This window comes from Musca vetustissima, unplaced genomic scaffold (genome assembly GCF_032173495.1).
Source record: "Musca vetustissima isolate MV318-11 ecotype Yass unplaced genomic scaffold, APGP_CSIRO_Mvet_v1 utg15604, whole genome shotgun sequence".
NCBI lineage: Eukaryota > Metazoa > Arthropoda > Insecta > Diptera > Muscidae > Musca > Musca vetustissima.
Window position 1 is genome coordinate 6,062 of NW_026881352.1, and position 21,799 is coordinate 27,860.

The 21,799-nt window shown below is 33.1% G+C and overlaps 1 protein-coding gene across 1 annotated transcript in view; it reads right to left on the bottom strand.

Moving 5' to 3' along the window:
- Nucleotides 1-3,291: 3,291 nt before the first annotated feature.
- Nucleotides 3,292-21,799, bottom strand: part of LOC133327326 (methylcytosine dioxygenase TET-like) — a 47,686-nt gene continuing 29,178 nt past the window's right edge. The window contains exon 5 of the mRNA XM_061535889.1: nt 3,292-3,415. Coding sequence (XP_061391873.1) covers nt 3,292-3,415 — 124 coding nt within the window. The remainder of the gene's footprint in view (nt 3,416-21,799) is intronic.

The following is a 21,799-nucleotide window of genomic DNA, read 5'->3' on the forward strand; positions in this document are numbered from 1 at the left end:
GAATGAAGATTAGATTAGTATCGAAAAATAGTATCGACAAATAGAGATTTTTGTTCAAAATAAAAAACAAAATTTTATAATAAAAACTTGTTCAAAGCTTGGACCTTTAATGGAAATTATTAAAATTACGGCAACTTTGGTAAGAAAATGAATACATGACCTTCAAAATGTTTTAAATTGGTCAGAATATGAACCAAAATAAGAAAAATTCTTCCACCAGATTGGGATTTTCATAAATACCTAAAATCAATCGGTACGCTAAAATCAATCGGTACGCTTATATATTTTGGTATTTTACACAAAAATTTTTGGTTCATTTGACCCGTTAAATATTGACATTTCATTGAATTAGTTCGTCAGATCGTCTTCCCTATTGAAAATTTTGTGGTGTTCGCCTTATAATTGAGGCGATTTTAGCGACCAGACCATTTTATCCCCGATACACATCGAAAATTATTGGCGTCGTCGACCATAACCGGAACTTCAAACAAAATTTCCTAGCCCTCGCCGCTACATTTCCGCCCTCTAGCGTGGTAATGGTACGTAGTTCCCCCTGAATATTTAGATATATGTCCCACATCCGAGTACATACAACAATATGATTGATATCAATTTAAAGGTCAACCACTCCTCTTGGGTATAGGGGAGACTGGGGCACATTCGACATTTTTTTAGAGCTCTATATCTCAGTACTTACTCAACAGATATAAAAACTTTAAGGCAGTTTATTGTCGTCTGATACTTAATTATAAAAACTAATACCAAAAACTTATAATAAATTAGCATTAGTGAAACATTTTTACAGTTTTGTAAAAAAGTCAAATTCGTCCCTACCCGGAGTAGCTTCGGCATTTGATGCGGCACATTCAGCACCATAGTCATATCCTGGTAATTATCACCGCTATCAGTCTGGTTGGAATTCAGAACCTTTATTATTTTCTAGCGGCGGACGTTGACGTCTCAAGGCCCCATGCACCATCAGAAATAGTTTTTTTCTATCACATTTTCGACAATACAAGAACGTTTGGTCTTACATTTGTAATTTCGAACCATGCTAAAGGACAAACTCAAAAGAATTTTAAGGAAATAATATTGCACTATCTGTGTATGGCCGAATGTGCCCCACTTCAAAATGCCAAATGTGCTTTCTATATTTTTATTTCATTTATTTTTTTTCCAATGTGCCCCGATGCCGAAGGTGCCCCAGTCTCACGTACTAACACCTTTTCGGGTTTATGTCATTCAGATGTAAATATCTACGCCAAATAATACATATTTTGTCATTTTTCACTCAAAAGTCTTGGTCCATTGTTGACCGATTTACATCAAAACAGTCATGCTTTTCCTATGGTCCGATTCCTTTCTATATGTAAAATTTTGTGGTGTTCGGGTTATAATTGTGACCACTACGACCAGAAAACAGACAAAATTAAGTTTTTGGTCCATTTTACCCCCTTAATATTAACCGATCACTACCGAAAACAATAAGGCCAGAACCCGACCTACATTCAAAATTTCGTGATGATTCATAACAGTGGCCTGTATCGTTTTTACAAAATATAATGGACACATGGGCGGGTGGAGACACATGCCTAGATCGACTCAGCTAGTCGATATATGATCGGTATACTTAAAGGTGGGTCTAGGCCCAATATTTCGCGGCGTTACAAACACTTGGGAACTCACAAAGGTATAATACCCTGACAACATAGTTGTGTAGGGTATAAAAATATATAGTGCGTTATATAGGGTTAAAAAAAAATGTATATAGTTTTAAGCGAAAAATATGAAAATATCACAAGACATTTGAAAAAAAAGTATGGGGAAGATATATTCATTAGTTCTTCTACAAGTTTTCATTTCCTGTATACTTTCAATTTACCTAAATATTTTTATATTGCCCTTCTTTTATTAAGAAACTCCAATTCTACTTCAATGTGAATGTTTTGGAGTTTATTTTTGTAACATACATCAAAGCCATCAAACATAATAAACTGCCAAACAATCCTCATTTTTCCCTGCAGTCCTTCATTTTCACTTCTTTTCCGTATTCTCCTCAACATTTCTAATAATTTCCTTTGAGTATATCACTTGATAAAGGAATACTATGTAAATATATTTTTCAATACACTTTTTTACCATTTTCATGAAACTGGCTCCCTTTTTGCATTCAAATTCCCCAAATTCATCAAAACTTGTTACACAAATCTCAAAAGGTTTCATTTACACCAAAACGTAGTGGAGCAAACAAACAAATTTACATAAAAAATGGAATATTGTCTGTTGTTCCATAAACTTAAGTTGATCTCAATCATATTTATAATGCCAAAAAGGATTTGTAGTTTCCAATACCCCGCTTCCTTTCTCCACAACCGCTATTTGACTTCATCAATTGCTATCAGGCTCCAGTGAAGGGATTTGAAAACTAAACAAAAAGGGAACAGAACAAATCAAGAGTGTTGAAAATGAAACACTGTTTGAGTTTTTTTCTTTAACACCATTCGTTCTTTTTCTATTTCTTCGTTGGAGATGTTTTTTGTTGGTATTGTAGATTTTTATGTTAAGTATTTATACCCTACATAGAAATGCGGAGAGGGTGTTAGAAATATTGGTTTGGCACAAGAATTTGTAACCCCACCAAATATTATAACCTACTATTCGTCGTAGACCGATCTTTTTGTATAACAATCTATATCCCGACGAGGATGTTCGGCTAGCTACTTCTTTTGCATCCGAATGCAGAATTCAAAATTTGACATAGCTTTGAAATTAATAAATTTTATATTACTATCATCTGTCCAAGAATTTTATATTTGAGCCACACGTTTGAAGGGTACAAGAAATCCGTCTCTGCCTACCGTGCTTACTACATTCCTATTCAATGCTTTGTCATTATTATTCTCTACTATGGTCCTTTTACGAAGATTTCTTATGACATGATTGCTGTTGGTGTTGCCGGTGTTGATGCTGGTCCTTTAAGAAAAAGTCCATTTATGTTGAAAATGCCATGAAGTGTATTTAAAGTTTTCCATTTGTGTTGCTCCATCTTTTACTCAAAGTATGGAGATTTTCTTTTACGAGATTTTTTTGTTTCTATCGTTTTCATTCGCTACTTCTATTTACATTGCAAGTTTTTGCTGGCTGTTCTCTTTTATGTGTCGCACACAATGTTTTTTTTTTATTTCTTGCAGTTCTGTTAAGAAATCTTTTTGACGTTTTTGTTGTTCTTATTTTTTGTAAATCATTTTTTCTCGCAGTTTTTTGTTCTAAATTGTGTTGCACTTAAGTTGTTTACATTAATGTCATTTGTGTACATTGATTCCATGATGATGATGGTGATGTTTCTGCTGCTGCTCCTGTTGGCGCTTTTTCATGATGTTGTTGATGGACAAGTGTTGTTGCTGCTGCTATCGTTCTTGTGGAATATTGTTTATGCATTTACACGTTTTTCCATCACCCGAGTGGCAAACAGTCATCATCGTCTTCATCATCAAACACCCTGTCATCTGCCATCATCATAGTGGGTGCACATCGCACCAACTCCATTTGGAAACGCCATGAATATCTTGAGTTTTGGTAAACTCATTTTCAATACTTGTAGTCAATTGTGTTTATACAAAATGCAACTTGCAGATATCCACCAGATTCTATCATCAAAAAAGCGGAATATTTATAAAAACTGTGGGGAGATTTTGTTTTTGTTTGTTTCTCGTCGTTTGACCATTTTTGAAGTTGTTGGAAATCACTTTTTGATTTGATGGTTTTTGAGAAAAAAGTTTCGATGGCTCTTGAAGAAATTTGTTGCTTTTCTTGTTATGATTATCGAGGATAAAACGTAATTTTCCACCAAATGAATGTTAAACAGGAAGTTTTTAGCGAGAAATTTGGAACAATATTGGAAGAGGGTGCCATTAAGCAGAAAGAAAGATGAAAGGCATGAGTATGTTGATCAGTATAAGGTCCTATGTACCCTCTCATATATATTGATTTTTTTAACTTTTTAAATTAATTTCTTGGTTTTATATTTTAAGGAATTCCCCTATAAAAAACTGTTTTTGCAAAAATCCACTCATTAAAAAATAAATATTTTTTTAATATTAGTCGAAAATATGTTTTTAAAAAAACACGCTTATTTATGGTCTCTTTAACCCTACGGTCAATAACCAACCAAGTATACGTAGATCAATAACCGTGGAACATTTGTACCCATCCAAAGATAGCTCTGTAACTCATTAAAAAATTGGACTATCGTGAGGGTTTTTGTTTTAAATTAGTCTATACGAATCTGATCTAGATGTAGGAACTCAAAATTATATATACATTAAAACAATATATATTTAAATCCACGCTTAAATGATATTCTATCTAAAACAATCATAGTAAATTCGTTATAGCTTACGAATGGGTTAAGCTTTTTTAGTTATTTTTTTATTGGGATCTTACTTAGGTGTTCCTCAACCCCTCTGCAAAATTTTGTGGCCCTAGACAACATGAGGCCATCAGGGCGACTCGTAGAAATCAAAAACTACCTTGGTTTTCCTTTGGTATACAGGGACTAAAACAATTATTATTGCCAATTATTCACATTTTATGAGTTTAGAGATTGTGATTGGCGCATTTTTAACACTTTCAAACGTTATTTAATGATAGTTTATATATCTACGCGAATTTAGGATTGTTGTTGTTTTTTGTGATCAAAGACAATTCCTTATTTTTTATGGCGGGCATGATAACTCCTCACTGGAACATCGGAATCCGAAAATTCCAACGGTGTTAGAAAGAGTACATGTCTGGCTCTCGTATGAACTAGGATTATTGACTTCGCACAACAATTAACAAAATAACGGAACTTTGATTTTTTTTTTTTATTTTGGAAAATCTCCTATTTTTTACCACAAACTAAGTTAAAAATAAGGAAGTTCTTCACCGATTGGCTATATCCTAGTTCATACGAGAGCTATACACTCGCAGAGAAACGTGTCAAAATTTGGAACCGATTGGATTATTAGTTATTGAGTTATCGTCCGTCATTCGCAAAAAAATGTTTAGAGAAAAACGCGTTTAAAGTTTGAGAAGCCCTTCAGCCGTGACTTGATGCTGACACAATAAATCGGCTATATCTTCAAGGGTTCTTGAGATTTTCACTTGAAATTTTGTAGGGACTTTCTTGAATTCGTATAGATTAGAACTAAATCAAAAAATTTTTTGACCCCGAGAATGGGGGGGTCCCCTTAATGACCTAAAACATGTGGCCTTTATTTAAATGTGAATCGACTTAGATCAATCCATAAACATGCCATTCGTTTGCTATCATGGGACACAATTATGTAAATCGACTTAAAGCAAATATCAATCGGTCTCCCGTTGAATATTTGGAGCCGAATTAACACGAAGTCGGTCAGATATATATGTATATGGGTGCACCATTTACAATTAATCGGGCGAAAATATATATGGGAGCTATTTCTAAATCTGATCCGATTTTTACAAAAATTAACACACATCATTGAAGACTTAATTCACTACGCTATGCCAAATTTCGTGCAAATCGAAGGATATATAGAGACTTTGGTGCACCATTTACATCAAATCGAGGAGAAAATATAGATGGGAGCTATATCTAAATCTGAACCGATTTTCATGAAACTTAACACACACCATTCTAGGGTTTATTCAGTACGTTATGCCAAATTTCGTCCAAATCGAATGATATAAAGGGACTTTGGTGCACCATTTACATTAAATCGGAAGAAACTACATGTGGGAGCTATATCTAAATCTGAACCGATTTTTCTCAATTTCAATAGGGTTCGTCCTTGGGCCAAATAAATGAGCTGTGCCAAATTTCATCCAATTCGAATCATAAATGCGACCTGTACTTTGTTTACAATTTAACATGGACAGCCGGACGGACGGACATGCATAAATCGACTCAGAAAGCGATTCTATGCATATTCTCAAAAGGACCATAAAAATTCAGGCCTTATTGGCCATTGAAAAAAGTATTTGAAGAAAACACCCCTTATTCCACGATGGACAAATTAAAAAAAAAATTACAATACACCCTTATCGAAGGTCCTTGAAAACATTTTTATTAAAAAATGTACGCTTATAGAAGGTCCTTGGACCAAATAGGGTATTTTCTTTAAAAATGAACTCTTATCGGTAGTCCTTCTAAAATATTCTTTAAAAAAACTACGTCCCCTGATAATTCGTGACTATTTAAAGCATCATTAATTTGAAGATTTCAACATTATTGGTGATTCTCGAAAATATAGTTTTTAGAAATCGGAGCATATTAATTCTTGGATCTTTCCACCAACATTCCCCTAAGTTTAGTTTTTTATTTCACCGTATTTCATTGGTCTTTAAATTTCAACTTTTTCCTGCAGACACATTAAGATAATTTAATTTTGAAGCAATTCAATGAACATGGTTCGAACCTTCCTTCCGTTCTACCTTCCTACCATTACATGGTGGCCTTCAATCCTATTATATTCATGATAACCACAATAACTATTGACCATTAAGAACATACTTTGTTATTGTAGTTTTTTTTTTTAATTTTTCCTTTGCAAATAGAACTCATAAACACCAACAAAGCCATGCTTGTCCTGCCGCTACACAACAAACTCCCTATATATATATATATATATATATATATATATAATAAAACAACAAAGGTGCAAATAATATGAAGGTAATAAAAACATTTGTGAAAATGAAATAACAGAAAAAGAGAAAAATAACCGAAAAACAACCAACGAAATACAAACACCAGCTAGCAAAGTAAACCTAACTTCGAATCCTGCAACAATGCCTTCTTCAAACATGGCCAGCATTACCAGGAAAACAAAAGATGGCAGTATAAAATTGTGCTGCCAAAAATGAAGCAATAAAATGTTTTTTTTTTTTTTTTTTTTTTTTTTATACATAAAGAAAATGGACATGAAAAAATACCAGGAGAAACAAAAATATAAAACATAGAAAAACACCAAATAGCCAACCCCTGATGACCTATAGTAGGTTCTCGGGCCGGTATTTTATTGTAGACATTGGGTCTTTTGTGTAATAGGAGTTGCAGACATGGTGATTGAACAACATCACAATAGAACAAAACATTGTTCACTGGAGATTCTCTGGCTAGGAAATGTTCCTGTTTTCTGCTGGCATTGGCAAATTGCTTCTCTTTCCCTATCATTTAAAGAAGCACAGAAGAGGGAAAGAACAAAAGAAAGCTGAGCTGGTCTGTTGCTAAATGAAGTAGAAAACACCAACAAAAAAGTAAAGTAAGATATGGAACATTTTGTTTAAGGAAGAATAGGACCCAGTCAATGGAATCAATTTATAAGCAGCTTTACTTAAATTTGAGAACAAATAAATTAAACTAATGTTGTTGCTTGAGAAATAATGGGGGCCAATTTTGGGACTAATTTAAGAAGATAACTTTAACAATGACTTTGAATTTATGGCCAATAATTCTAGAAAATAAGCTAGTACTTTTTGGAAAAATGTAACTTGTAAGAGTGAATTTGCAAGGATATGTTTGATATTTAAAGAGTAGGTTTAAAAAATCGAAGGATATTTGATGTCCTTAAAGTCAAAAGGGATAAGAACAGAAACAGCGAAATACTCCCCTTCAGCCAACAACATTCAATCAAAAACTCTTACACAAAGACAACACCGGCCATATGACTTTCATTAGAACTGTCATCCCACAAAGCCACCAGTTATATGAGAATCAAACACGAGTAATATGAGATAATATCAGAGACGGCTGTTCCTGCATACTCTCACACGCACACACTTTGAAATGACACTTTCCATTTGAAAAGACAATTTTCCACAAAACTCCAGATATACCATCAGGCATAGAAACTCCGGCAGCACGTGACAAATCGTTACAGTTTTAAGGCAATTATTACATTTAACAGACAGCCATTCCGAATGGAATGGTGGCTGGCTAAAAGAAAAAGAAGGAAGTTTTCCTCTGTGTTTGGTGTTATGACAAAAACCGCCAGAAGCCATTTAACGCTTGGCGTTTGAAATGAAATGAGCAGCAGCAGGAAAATGAACACCAGCAGCAATACATTCGCCGTCATATCTTTAACTTTGGTAATGTGATCTATGCTAAGTATATTTTGTGACATGGTCTGGGAAGCCTAGGAGAACCCATGAAATAGCACCAACATGGAATCCAATGCAAGTGTATCGGTAGTCTGTAATGGAAAGAAGAAGACCCCCCCCACACACATATATATACTATGGTAGCACGCGTTTGCTATTTTGGAGATTTTTCATTTGTTGTTTGCTACTTCTTTCGTTTAGTTTGCCTCTTAGTCCTCCTGGCCCTCTTTCTCTGTCTTAATGAAAAACGGAAGTCGTAAATTTGTCGCAACCACAATTATTCCAAACAATAAAAGTGAAAGATGAACACATAAGAACGATTTTTGGCGAGATATGGATCTTTAAATTGGCAAAAAATAAAAGAAAAGTTTTAAACAAAAAAGTAAAAAGTTGGATTTTAAAGAATTTGTAATATTAAATTTAAATTTGAATGAACTTTCCCATTGAAGACATATTAAAATTGGCTCTGAACGCCCAAAGAAAAACTATTTAAAAATCCATGCCTATGGTCTAGAGAAAAATCCACGCCTATAGATCTGATAGACCTTGGAAAAATGTTTAAAAATCCACGTCTATAGCTCTGATAGGCCACGCATATAGCTCCGATAGTCAATGAAAAAAAAATATGGTCTAGAGAAAAAGATTTAAAAATCCACGACTATAGCTCTTATAGGATTTGGGAAAAATATATTTTAAAGGCCACTCCTTTATCTCTCATAGTGCTTGAAAAAATATTTAAAAATCCTCGCCTATATATATTTGAAAATCCTCGCCATAACTTTTGAAAAAATTATTTCAACCCCCAAGCCTATAGTCTAGGGAAAATGTAGGAAAATTAAATCCCTGTTTGAAAATCTACGCCTATAGCCTTGATAACTCTTGAAAAAATTATTTCAAAACCCAAGCCTATTGTCGGAAATTTAAATCCCTGTAGGAAAATTAAATCCCTGTTTATTGCTCTGAGATTATTTGAAATAAAATTTAAAATTATTTATAAATCCACGCTTATAGCCGAAATATCCTCTGGAAAACATGCATATCTCTGAATGACTTTTTTTAAAGCTTTGCTAGTCCTTGGAAAAACTAAAAATCCTTGAAAAAAAATCTTAAAAAAAATCGTCCTTTTACTTCTTATATCAAAAAATCCAAGTTTATAACTCTATGAAGCTATGACAATTCTTTTTAAAAAAAGTAAGGAAAGTAGTAAAGTCAGATTGGGCCGACTATATGATACCCTTCACCACTTTGGGTATATTCTATGATTTTCAGAGACTTTGGTGCACAATTTACCTAAAATCGGGCGAAACTATATATGGGAACTATATCTAAATCTGAACCGATTTTCACGAAACTATGCCAAATTTCGTGCAAATCGAAAGATATATAGGGACGTTGGGACCATTTACCTTAAATTGAACGAAGATATATATCTAAATCTGCACCGATTTTTCCCAATTTCAATATGGTTCGTCCTTGGGCCAAACAAATGAGCTGTGCCAAATTTCATCCAATTCGGATCATATATGCGACCTGTACTTTGTTTACAATTTAACATGGACAGATGGACGGACATGCATAAATCGACTCAGAAAGTGATTCTATGCATATTCTCAAAAGGAACCATGGGTCTATCTCGATTGTTTTTGCCTGTTACAAACACATGCACAAAGACATAATACCCTGTACCACAGTGTGGTGAAAGGTATAAAAATACAATCTTAAAACTTTCCAATTCCCCCAACTTTGCCAGGATGTGTTGTAACAGCATCATTGTTTTTTCCTCATTTCAGATAAAAATCTTGAATTCTCTATTATATCCTCTAAACTATTTTTCTCCATTTTGTAACATACAAGTATTTTAGGCAAAACATGAGCATATTGCTGTTCATGCCTAAATCCTTGAAATTTGGAACGTAAAAGAATACAAACAAAAAATAATAAAATCATAGAAAAGGCACACGGAGTATTACTCCTTCCTTCCTTCCTTTCCCCCCACCGTGACTGACATTGGTACTTATTGGCATTAGGAAATCAATGCTGAAAATAACCTAAAAACGAAAAGAAAATCATGGTGAAGTGTTTTTGTGACTGTTGTTTTTGGCTTCTTCCAGCACACCGAGACCGAGTGAGTGTTTGCAAGATTTATGAGTTTTTATTTTCACACATAAGGCCCACAGACACACATACACACATACTCGTATACATTGGGAAACAGGCTACCCATTCCACAACACCTCAAAAATAAACAGCATCATTTCTGCCCCAGACCACGTAGCATTGACGCAGTATGCCGCCATCATCATCGTATGGCGAATATTTGCCATGGTGCTGCAGAGCATATGTTTCCCTCACTGGATTGTTTTGATAAGTATTTAGATGTTGTTGTGTTTGTTTTTCTTTTTTTCTTAAGCTTACAATGACATTTCTTTTTCGTTGTACGTTTTTTGTTGCAAAGTCATATCTGAATCTCAGATGGCATTGTCCTTATGTAACATGTTGTTCCGTGTAATTTCATATTATTAAGCTGTCAGATTTTTCCTGTATCTCGTACTTTTTGTTTTGTTCTTCTTTTGTTCGCTGCATGCAATAACACATGAAATTATCATTTCATTATTAAAATTGAAAGGAAGGGAGATTATATCTAAAGTGCTTTGTTTATTTTTCTATTTTAGCGAACATTTTTTGCTGAACATTTTGAAGGGGAATCGAGAGATATAAACGGAATTTTATGCAAATTGGATTTCGAAATTAATTTAAAATAATCTTAAATAGGTTTTAAAATTCTTCAGTTTACATTTAAAAATATCCTTTAAAAATTTGTCAAAATATCTAATCAAAATTCAAAAATCACGACAATGGTTCTGATATTCTATGGAAAATATTGATATTCTATGGAAAAAACTCTGAGAGTCCATGGAAAAATATTAATAAAAAACACGCTTATTATAATTCTGATAGTCCATGGGAAAATATTAATAAAAACACGCCTATAATTCTGATAGCCAATGACAAAAATATATTTAAAAATCCACGGAAAAAATATTTAAAAATCCACGCCTATGGTCCATGGATAAAATATGAGAAATCCACGGAAACAATATTTAAAAATCCACGCCTATGGTCCATGGATAAAATATGAGAAAAATCCACGGGAAAAATATTTAAAAATCCACGCCTATGGTCCGTGGATAAAATATGAGAAAAATCCACGGAAAAAATATTTAAAAAATATTTAAAAAAGTCCACGGAAAATTTTTTAAAAAAATCCACGCTATGGTCCATGGAAAAATATGAGAAAAATCCACGGAAAAAATATTTAAAAAAATCCACGCCTATGGTCCATGGAAAAATATGAGAAAAATCCACGGAAAAAATATTTAAAAAAATCCACGCCTATGGTCCATGGAAAAATATGAGAAAAATCCATGCCTATGGTCCATGAAAAAATATGAGAAAAATCCATGCCTATGGTCCATGGAAAAATATGAAAAAAAATCCACGCCTATGGTCCATGGAAAAATTGGAAAAAAAATGTTGGTCAATGGAAAATTTATTTAAAAATCAACGCCATTTGCTCTGTTGTTCAATGGAAAATTTATTTAAAAATTCACTCCATTTGCTCTATTGGTCAATGGAAAATTTATTTAAAAATCCAAATTTAATAGTCCATGATAAAAAAAACTTAAAAATCCACGGCTATGGCTCTGATAGTCCAACGAAAAAATCCACGCCAACGGCTCTGATAGTTCACAGAAAAAATATTTAAAAATCTACGCCTACAGTTCAGATAGTCCATAGAAAAAATATTTAAAAATCCTCTACTATGGCTCTGATAGTCCTTGAAAAAATATTAAAAAACACACGCCTATCAATGTGATAGTCCATGGAAAAAATATTAAAAAATTCACGCCCATAGCTCTGGTAATCCTCACTTCAATGTCTGAGAAAAATATTTTTTTTTCGAAAAAATGTTTTAAAAAAGTCCGTTCTTACAGACCTAAGAGTTTGTGGAAAATAACATTTTAAAAATTAAAGGCCGAGAATTTTTCGGAAAAATATTTAATAACAATCCATGTTTATAGGTCTTAAAAAATTTAAAAAAATCCACGCTTCTATGGCTGAGAATTTTTTGAACAAATATTTTAATAATATTTTGTCAAAAATGTGTTTTAAGAATACTGGGAATTTTTCAAATAGAATATTTTAAGAAATCCACGATTATGGCTCTCCTTTTTATTTTATTTTTATATGATGATCAGATGTGCCATTTGTAGTTGTTACAGCTCTACCTCGTCCCTTGAACAGCATCTCATTTCCATCCTTCGCAATATACTTCGTTATTAAAAAATACCTCTTAATAATAATACCTTTCAATGAGTATTCAAATATTCCCAAGATGCCTAAACAATTTCAAGCTTCAATTAAATTAAAAGCGAAGGAAATCAAGTCTCTGCAGAATTTCCTAAAACCTAGGCCATATTGGCATGACATTCAATTTTCGGATATTTGGCATCATTTGTTGAATGCTCATGTGATTGGTTGGTATTTGTGTATGTACGAGTATGTCGGTTGGTATTGTTTGCAGAATCATTCTGCTGATATCGATGCCTTGGGTTTTTTTGTTCGGTTTAAATGGTCTGGGCTGGATGGTCTTTTCAATTTTTCGGTGCTGTTTTCTTTTCGATACGTTTTTGGCATTTAATGCATCCCCCGAGTAACACTTGAAACGATTGGGTTGCCTGCCAATTGTTGTCGTCTGTCGTTCTCCCATAAGTGTTCATTGTGTCAATATTGAGAGTACTTTTGGTGTGATTGCTGTTGCGTATATACATATACTTGTATAGATGTATGTATGTGTTTGGGTATATGTGTGCGTGGAGCAGCAGTTTGCATCAATATGATGTCATTCTTAGGCTACGTGATGTTGTTACCGATGATGATTAGCTGTGTTGTTGGTATGGGGGCGAGGTTGGCTGCTCGCTGGCATATCCTTTATTTGAAAGGACAATAGAAACAAACGCCCAAACATAAATGTTTTTGTTTGTTTGATATTAATTTCATTTTCGTTAAAATGGTGATGATTGTTTTCCACTGCCACCAAAGTTCTATCCATGTAGTTTTTGGTTGTGATGTGATTTTGGCCATTTAGTTAAATGGCAAAATGACCCATGCGTATTAGGGGAAGGGGAAACAAGAAGAAACAACATCTGAACCAACAAGTGTTAAATATTTCGGGATTCAATGTACATTGTGTGTTTGGAAAACCTTAACTTTTATGGCCACTTTTCGGTTGGGAGAATCTATTTAAGTTTTATTTTTATGATTATGACTTTTCGTGGTGCTTTGTTTTTAGGAGTTTTGAAAATTAGATAATTAGGCTATTTAAAAGAAGTAGATGAGCATCGCTGCGCACAACAAGTGCCTTAAGCCATTTGGCCTTTTGCTGACTGGTGGTAACATTTGTTTTGTATTAATAAAATTAAAGTCTAAATATTTAATGGGCTCTTTTAAATGTCATTAAAATTGAAGTTTACTGCAATTGGCCATTATGGCAGAGTTGTGTCTTTTGATATTGTGGCTGCACTGTTTATACCCTTCACCACTCTGTGGTACAGGGTATTATGTCTTTGTGCATATGTTTGTAACAGGCAAAAGGAAACGAGATAGGCACGTGGTTCCTTTTGAGAATATGCATAGAATCACTTTCTGAGTCGATTTATGCATGTCCGTCCGTCCGTCCGTCCGTCTGTCCGTCCGTCTGTCCGTCTGTAGATGTTAAATTGTAAACAAAGTACAGGTCGCATTTATGATCCGATTTGAATGAAATTTGGCACAGGTCACGTATTTGGCCCAAGGACGAACCCTATTGAAATTGGGAAAAATCGGTTCAGATTTAGATATAGCTCCCATATACATATTTAACCGATTTAATGTAAACGGTCCCTATATATCTTTCGATTTGCACGAAATTTGGTACAGCCTAATCATTTAGGTCTAGAATGATGTGTGCCAAGTTTCGTGAAAATCGGTCCAGATTTAGATATAGCTCCCATATATAGTTTCGTCCGATTTCATGTAAATGGTGCACCAAAGTCGCTATATATCTTTCGATTTGCACGAAATTTGGCATAACGTACTGAATTGAGCCTAGAAAGATGTCTGCCAAGTTTCGAGAAAATCGGTCCAGATTTCTATATAGCTCCCATATATAGTTTCGTCCGATTTCATGTAAATGATGCACCAAAGTCGCTATATATCTTTCGATTTGCACAAAATTTGGCATAACGTTCTGAATTGAGCCTAGAATGATGTCTGCCAAGTTTCGAGAAAATCGGTTCAGATTTAGATATAGCTCCCATATATAGTTTCGTCCGATTTCATATAAATGGTGCACCAAAGTCGTTATATATCTTTTGATTTGCACGAAATTTGGCATAACGTACTGAATTGAGCCTAGAAAGATGTGTGCCAAGTTTCGAGAAAATCGGTCCAGATTTCTATATAGCTCCCATATATAGTTTCGTCCGATTTCATGTAAATGATGCACCAAAGTCGCTATATATCTTTCGATTTGCACGAAATTTGGCATAACGTACTGAATTGAGCCTAGAATGATGTCTGCCAAGTTTCGAGAAAATCGGTCCAGATTTAGATATAGCTCCCATATATAGTTTCGTCCGATTTCATGTAAATGGTGCACCAAAGTCGCTATATATCTTTCGATTTGCACGAAATTTGGCATAACGTACTGAATTGAGCCTAGAAAGATGTCTGCCAAGTTTCGAGCAAATCGGTCCAGATTAATATATAGCTCCCATGTATAGTTTCGTCCGATTTCATGTAAATGGTTCACCAAAGTCTCTATATATCTTTCGATTTGCACGAAATTTGGCATAACGTACTGAAAATCGGTCCAGATTTAGATATAGTTCCCTTTTATTATAGATTGATTATAAGTAATTGACGCACCAAGGATCCAATAGGCTGATAGGAACAAAACGTTCTGAAATTAGTGTGACCTAACCTGTGACAAGTTTGTTTGAAATCGCTTAATATTTGGATAGAGCTTCCATATATATTTTCGACCGATTTCAAGTAAATTGGGCATCAAACTCCTCATGTTAGTCAGATTGACATCATATTTTACACAACTTACAAAATTGAGCATAGAATTACGTAGTTGCGTTTTCTAGAAGTTCAGACATAGCCCAACGGATGACCCATTTATATTTGTTTGAAGTCGATTTACATACTTTATGGATAGATCTAGGTAGATTCACATTTAGATAAATATCACATATTTTATTTCATCCAATTTCATGTTAATAGTCCTGTTTAATATACCCATATTGGTGAAGGGTATCATATAGTCGGCCCCGTCCGACTTTACTACTTTTCTTACTGGTTTTGATTTTGATTTATCTTTAGGGGAAATTTGAATTATTGTCTGGCTTTTGTTGTGTTTTGAGACGCGTGTGTATGAGTGCACATTTATTTTTATGAGTTTCCAACCTAGAATGTGGGACGTATATTAAGTTTGTCATTTGCATTAAAAAAATATTTTTTTTTAATTCACGGTTATAGCCCTTAGAATATTTCAAAAAATATTTTTTTAAAAAATCCACAGTTATAGCCCTTAGAATATTTCAAAAAATATTTTTTAAAAAATCCACAGTTATAGCCCTTAGAATATTTCAAAAATTATGTTTCAAAAATCCACGATTTATCCCGCTTATGGGCTTGAAAATATTTAAAATAACTTTTTTAAGCACCATATTGGGCTTAAAAATATTTCAAACACAAAAATTAAATCCACCCCTTCTGAGCTTAAAAATATTAAAAAAAAAAATTAAAATCCACGCCTTTTGGGCTGGATAATTTTTTGAAAAAAATATTTATAAAAAATCCACGCCTTTTGGGCTGGATAATTTTTTGAAAAAAATATTTATAAAAAATCCACGCCTTTTGGGCTGGATAATTTTTTGAAAAAAATATTTATAAAAAATCCACGCCTTTTGGGCTGGATAATTTTTTGAAAAAAATATTTATAAAAAATCCACGCCTTTTGGGCTGGATAATTTTTTGAAAAAAATATTTATAAAAAATCCACGCCTTTTGGGCTGGATAATTTTTTGAAAAAAATATTTATAAAAAATCCACGCCTTTTGGGCTGGATAATTTTTGAAAAAAATATTTATAAAAAATCCACGCCTTTTGGGCTGGATAATTTTTTGAAAAAAATATTTATAAAAAATCCACGCCTTTTGGGCTGGATAATTTTTTTAAAAAAATATTTATAAAAAAATCCACGCCTTTTGGGCTGGATAATTTTTTGAAAAAAAATTTATAAAAAATCCACGCCTTTTGGCCTGTATAATTTTTTGAAAAAAAAAAATTATAAAAAATCCACGCCTTTTGGGCTGGATAATTTTTTGAAAAAAATATTTATAAAAAATCCACGCCTTTTGGGCTGGATAATTTTTTGAAAAAAATATTTATGAAAAATCCACGCCTTTTGGGCTGGATAATTTTTTGAAAAAAAATATTTATAAAAAATCCACGCCTTTTGGGCTGGATAATTTTTTGAAAAAAAATATTTATAAAAAATCCACGCCTTTTGGGCTGGATAATTTTTTGAAAAAAATATTTATAAAAAATCCACGCCTTTTGGGCTGGATAATTTTTTGAAAAAAATATTTATAAAAAATTCACGCCCTTTGGGAAGGATAATTTTTCGAAAAATATTTTTAAAAAATCCACGCTTATAAACATGTAGGTCTGACTATTTTTTATAAAAAACATTTTTTTTAATCCAACAAAAAAATGTAATAAATAGCTATACAGTTGTGGAAAAAATTATATCTATAGCTCTAACAGTATAAAAAATGTTTTTAAAATTCTTATTATAACTGTGATAAGCCTTGGAAGCAAATATTTAAACATTTAATTGTGTAAGGCATATAAAATTCACTTCTACCCAACTTAGTATCCTCCTGTCCTATTCTTGCCATCTTTAATTTTATAATTGTAATTGCATTAGCCCAAGGCTTCATGGCATATGTTAAAGTGTAAGCCAATATTTTTGGGGTTGCTATATTTTAAAAAGCAATCTTTTGGTGTCTGAGCAAAAAATAAAATTCGAAATTCTTCGAATCCATAAATAAGCGCCATTTAATATAAAAATGTGCTCATAAATCACTTTACAATGTAATTGTTCCATTTACAGTTTTATGGCAAAAGTATTTAAGTTATGTTTGTGTGCATGTGTGTTTGAAAGATTTACAATGTGTCGCAAATGCAGATGAAAAAATGCTCAGCTCATAGTTAATGATTCATATGGAAATATGAACGACCCTTTGCCAGCCTATCCACCTATATCAGAGATAGGAAAAATAGCAGACAACGAAATGCTTTACATATACTTTAGCCACTTAATGGAGATAAATACAGACCAGACATGATCGGAAATCTTATCCTGATGCGTCATATATTTGTCCCTTGGCTAGATGTGTCTGTGCCCTTGCATGTGTGTATGTGTTATTTTTGGCGGATTTTAAAGTAATTAACAGTTATTGAAAAAAATTAAATTATTTGCTTCTCTTCGTCCTCTAAATGAGATCTGGCCACCTCGTGGCTCATCTAGAAATTGGAAATTATTGCCAAAGAGAAAGTTTGCATTTATCCCTGAGAATATGGTTAGCGGGTGGAGAGACACTAATAAAACTTTTCTAATGCGACGTTGTTAAGTACTTTTAAAACATGCTTGGTAACATTTATTATCGCAATTTGTGTGGTTAGTTACATTTTATAGCAGGACAGTGGGGGGAAATTAAAAAATAATATGATAAATAAAAAATATGATCTAATAATATGATAATAAAAAAATATGAATAAATAATAACAAATCCAAATATTCGATATTCCTATACTTAAATCTAGTCTTTGGACAAGTATTCTCTCCAAGCTCCCAGCTTTTTACCTAAGACACTCCTTAGACAAATATTCTCTTAAAATTTCAGGCTTTTAGTTTTGGTAGTCCTTGGAAAACTATTCTCAAATAATATACGCACAGAGAGTTTGTCAAATCTTGGAAAAAATGTTTTAAAAATTTACGTCTTAATAAAATATATCCTTTTGAAAAAATGTTCTGAAAAATCTACGCCTTATAAGTTCTTTAGAAAAAAATATTTTAAAAAATCTACGCCTTATAAATCCTTTAGAAAAAGTATTTTAAAAAATCTACGCCAAATGATTATGTCCTTTGAAAGAAAAAAATTTAACAAATTAACGACTATATAGACTCGAGGAAAAATTATTTTAAAAAGCCACTTCTTTGAAGTAATATTTTAAAAATTAACGCTCTCAAATTCTTTTGGAAAAAAATTATTTTGAAAATCTTGATGGCCCCCAGAAAAAAATTTTAAAAATAGCCGCCCGTAATAATTTTTTGGAAAAGTTTTTAAAAATCCTTTTATTTCTTTTATTATCCTTTGAAAAAAAAACATTTTTTAAATAATCGAATCTTTGATAATCCTTGAAAAAATATTTTAAAAATGATGGTCTGTCAATACTCCCCCACTGTACAGCCCGTGAGGAAAGTTTTCTACAAAAAAGCCACATTAACAGCGACCAAGCAAAGTTATAGGAAGAGGAAAAAATCGAAGTTTAAAACTTTAAAGTGTTTCCAACATAGAGTTTAACTACGAAGTTACGTAGATGTCATTCATGCGGTTGTGTGGCTACGAGAAGGAGTATCACATTAAATGCCCGTAATATAATGCAAACTTATATTGCAAATACCCACTCCAGCAAAGGGTGATGCGGCAGCAGGAAATTAAACGTTGTTTTTGCTGAGATTTAATGGCGACGCACTTTTCCGGAAATTCGTTAACTCTATACCTCCCCCCACTATAAAGGCATTACGGAAGATTTACCAAAGTACATTTGTTAATTATTGATATAGACGCCAGTCAGGATAACTGACGACTGTAAGTACAGATGTTGTAGTTCCCAACTGGATTTTTAAGAATTTCAGCCAAGCACAAAAAAGAGTCAATTGCATTGGATTGAAGGCCAAAAAAATCGAAGGGTATGTCTGAACGGAAATAACCCACAAGCAGACGCTCTTCCACTTTCCCATTTGTAAGAATTCATTGGCACTGGGATTTTAAAAATTCATGGTAAATGTGGTGTTTATGGTTTCAGGATGTTCGTGCAGTCCGTTGCCGGTATTCATACACGTGCCGCCCTTTTCAAACTGCACGTGTTGCATATTAGCGCCTTCGTGCCTCATAACACTTCATTCAGTTGTCTTTGTAATGGAATCGAAAAGGTTGTTTGGAAAAATAAATACGACTCCATTACAAAATGTAAAGAGAAATGATACCAAGGATAATTGATTCCTTAAGCAAATGTTTCATTTTTGTGTGGGGGGGTTTTTAATGTTTGAGTGGTCACATTGTGTAAATATTTCAAGTGGTCAAAGTGGTGGTTGTGGCCAAATCCTATTTCACTTGGATTTAAAATGAAATTGAAACCAAATATTTTTAATGGGGAGCGAATGGAAAGGGGATACATTGTTTATATAATCAACCCTTAGAAAAATAGAAAAAATAAATAAATAAATAAAACCAAACAAGAATGTTTGAATAGAAAGTTATACTACCAAAAAAATTGTGGGCGGAAAAAAGAAAAATAAGTCCTTTGATAGAACTCAAAAAACCATTGGAAAAAATACTTAAAAATGTACGACTTGAAATTTGTTCAAAGCGCCTCAATAATTCTTTGGATAAAATGTCTAAAAAATCCACGCCTTAATAATGCTTTGAAAAAAAAATATTTTAAAAAATCTACGACTGAGGAAAAATATTTTAAAAACCCTTTTAGAAAAAAACATTTGAATAAATCATCGCCCAATAATCTTTTGGAAAAAATATCTTTTAAACCAGTGAGCGGAACAGTATAGTCGGACGTGGCCGACCATACTATACCCTACACAACTACCACGGAACTGTCAATGTCTGCGGATGTATATTCCAAGCCTGGTCAATATTTCGAGATATCTACACCCTGTTGCCCGATTAGAGGTCAAGAGCACCTCTTCTTTACACTGACATATTTTCTGTACTCTGTACAATCCTTCTTATTATTTGTCTAGATTCCCTTCATCGTGGGTTGTGATGTTCGACTTATAATTGTGGCCTATAGATCGACTATATAGATAACATATAAAAAACATATAACATATAAAAAAGCTTTGGTATATCACCAAAAACTAAAGGCGATGTGCTTGACCCTAACTGGAACCTCATGAAACATTTCAAAGCGATCATCGGCATATTTCCGCCCTCTAGTGTGGTAATGGGTTACTAAATAATATCAGAATACGTAAGCACCTGTAAAAATTTAAGTGTAACTCCCACATCCAGGTACATACGACAATGTAATTGGTATCAATTTAAATGCCAACCACTCGTCTTGGATATACTATCAACTTCTCGGGACTATGTCCTTCAGGAATAAATATATACGCCATAGAATACAAATTTTGTCATTTTTCACATAAAAGTCAGGGTCTATTTGACCCGCTACATATTGGCCGATCTTTATCAAACAGCCATGCTTATTCTAGGTCCCGATCTCCTTCTCCATGTAAAAATTCGCGATGTTTGGGCTATAATTGCGGCCTCTAGAGCGACCAAAAAACCGACAAAAATTAAATATTATTAACCGATTTTACCAAAAGCAATAGGGGTCTTCATTGGCCAGAATCCATATTACGTGCAAAATTTCGGGAAGATTAGTCCATAACTGTGGCCTGTATCGTGTTTACAAATTATAATGACAGACAGACACACATGTCTAGATCGACTCAGCTAGTCGAGATATTTCGCGGCGTTCAAAACTCTTGGGACTGTACAAAACTATAATACCCTGATAACATAGTTGTGTAGGGTATAAATACAAACCTCATTAATGCTTCGGAATTTTTTTTAATCCACGCCTTATTATTTCGTTAAAAAATACTTCCTGGTCATTGAATGAAATACTTTAAATTTGCTTTTACAACCAAAAACTATTGAATAATTTCAAAAATTTACGTTTTTAATAAATAAACTAATAATATCATAATGTTGTATGACTATAAAAATTTATTTGAATACACAAAAATGAAACATTTTTTTTTTTTTTTTTTGAAATGGCGCACTTTACAATAATTCCAATAAAAATAAACAAGTGATGTCACATAATTTCCCAACACCCATCAATATCGATGTTTAACAAATGTTCAATGATGACATTTTCTAGTCAATTCAGTGAAAGGTCAGGGTGCTCAAATAACTTAAAAGTAGAATCCAAAATATTTGAAAATAGAAAACTGAATTGAAGGGAAAATCCACTCAAGTGTTTGTCGCAGACATCAATAATTTACAAATGAACCACTCGGAAAGTGGTGGATTTTGAAATGTCGTAGTAGACACTGGTATCGCAGTGTCGCCAAGTGTATTTACAAGACCAAAATTATGACACTAAACATCTGTGCCTGCATAAATTCCTCCGCCCTTCCCTCCTTAGCCGATCAACTGTTGAACAAATCACGAACATCAACATTGACTAATACAACAATTCAGTGTTTTATATAAAATTAAATTGATATTAGGAGAATGAAATC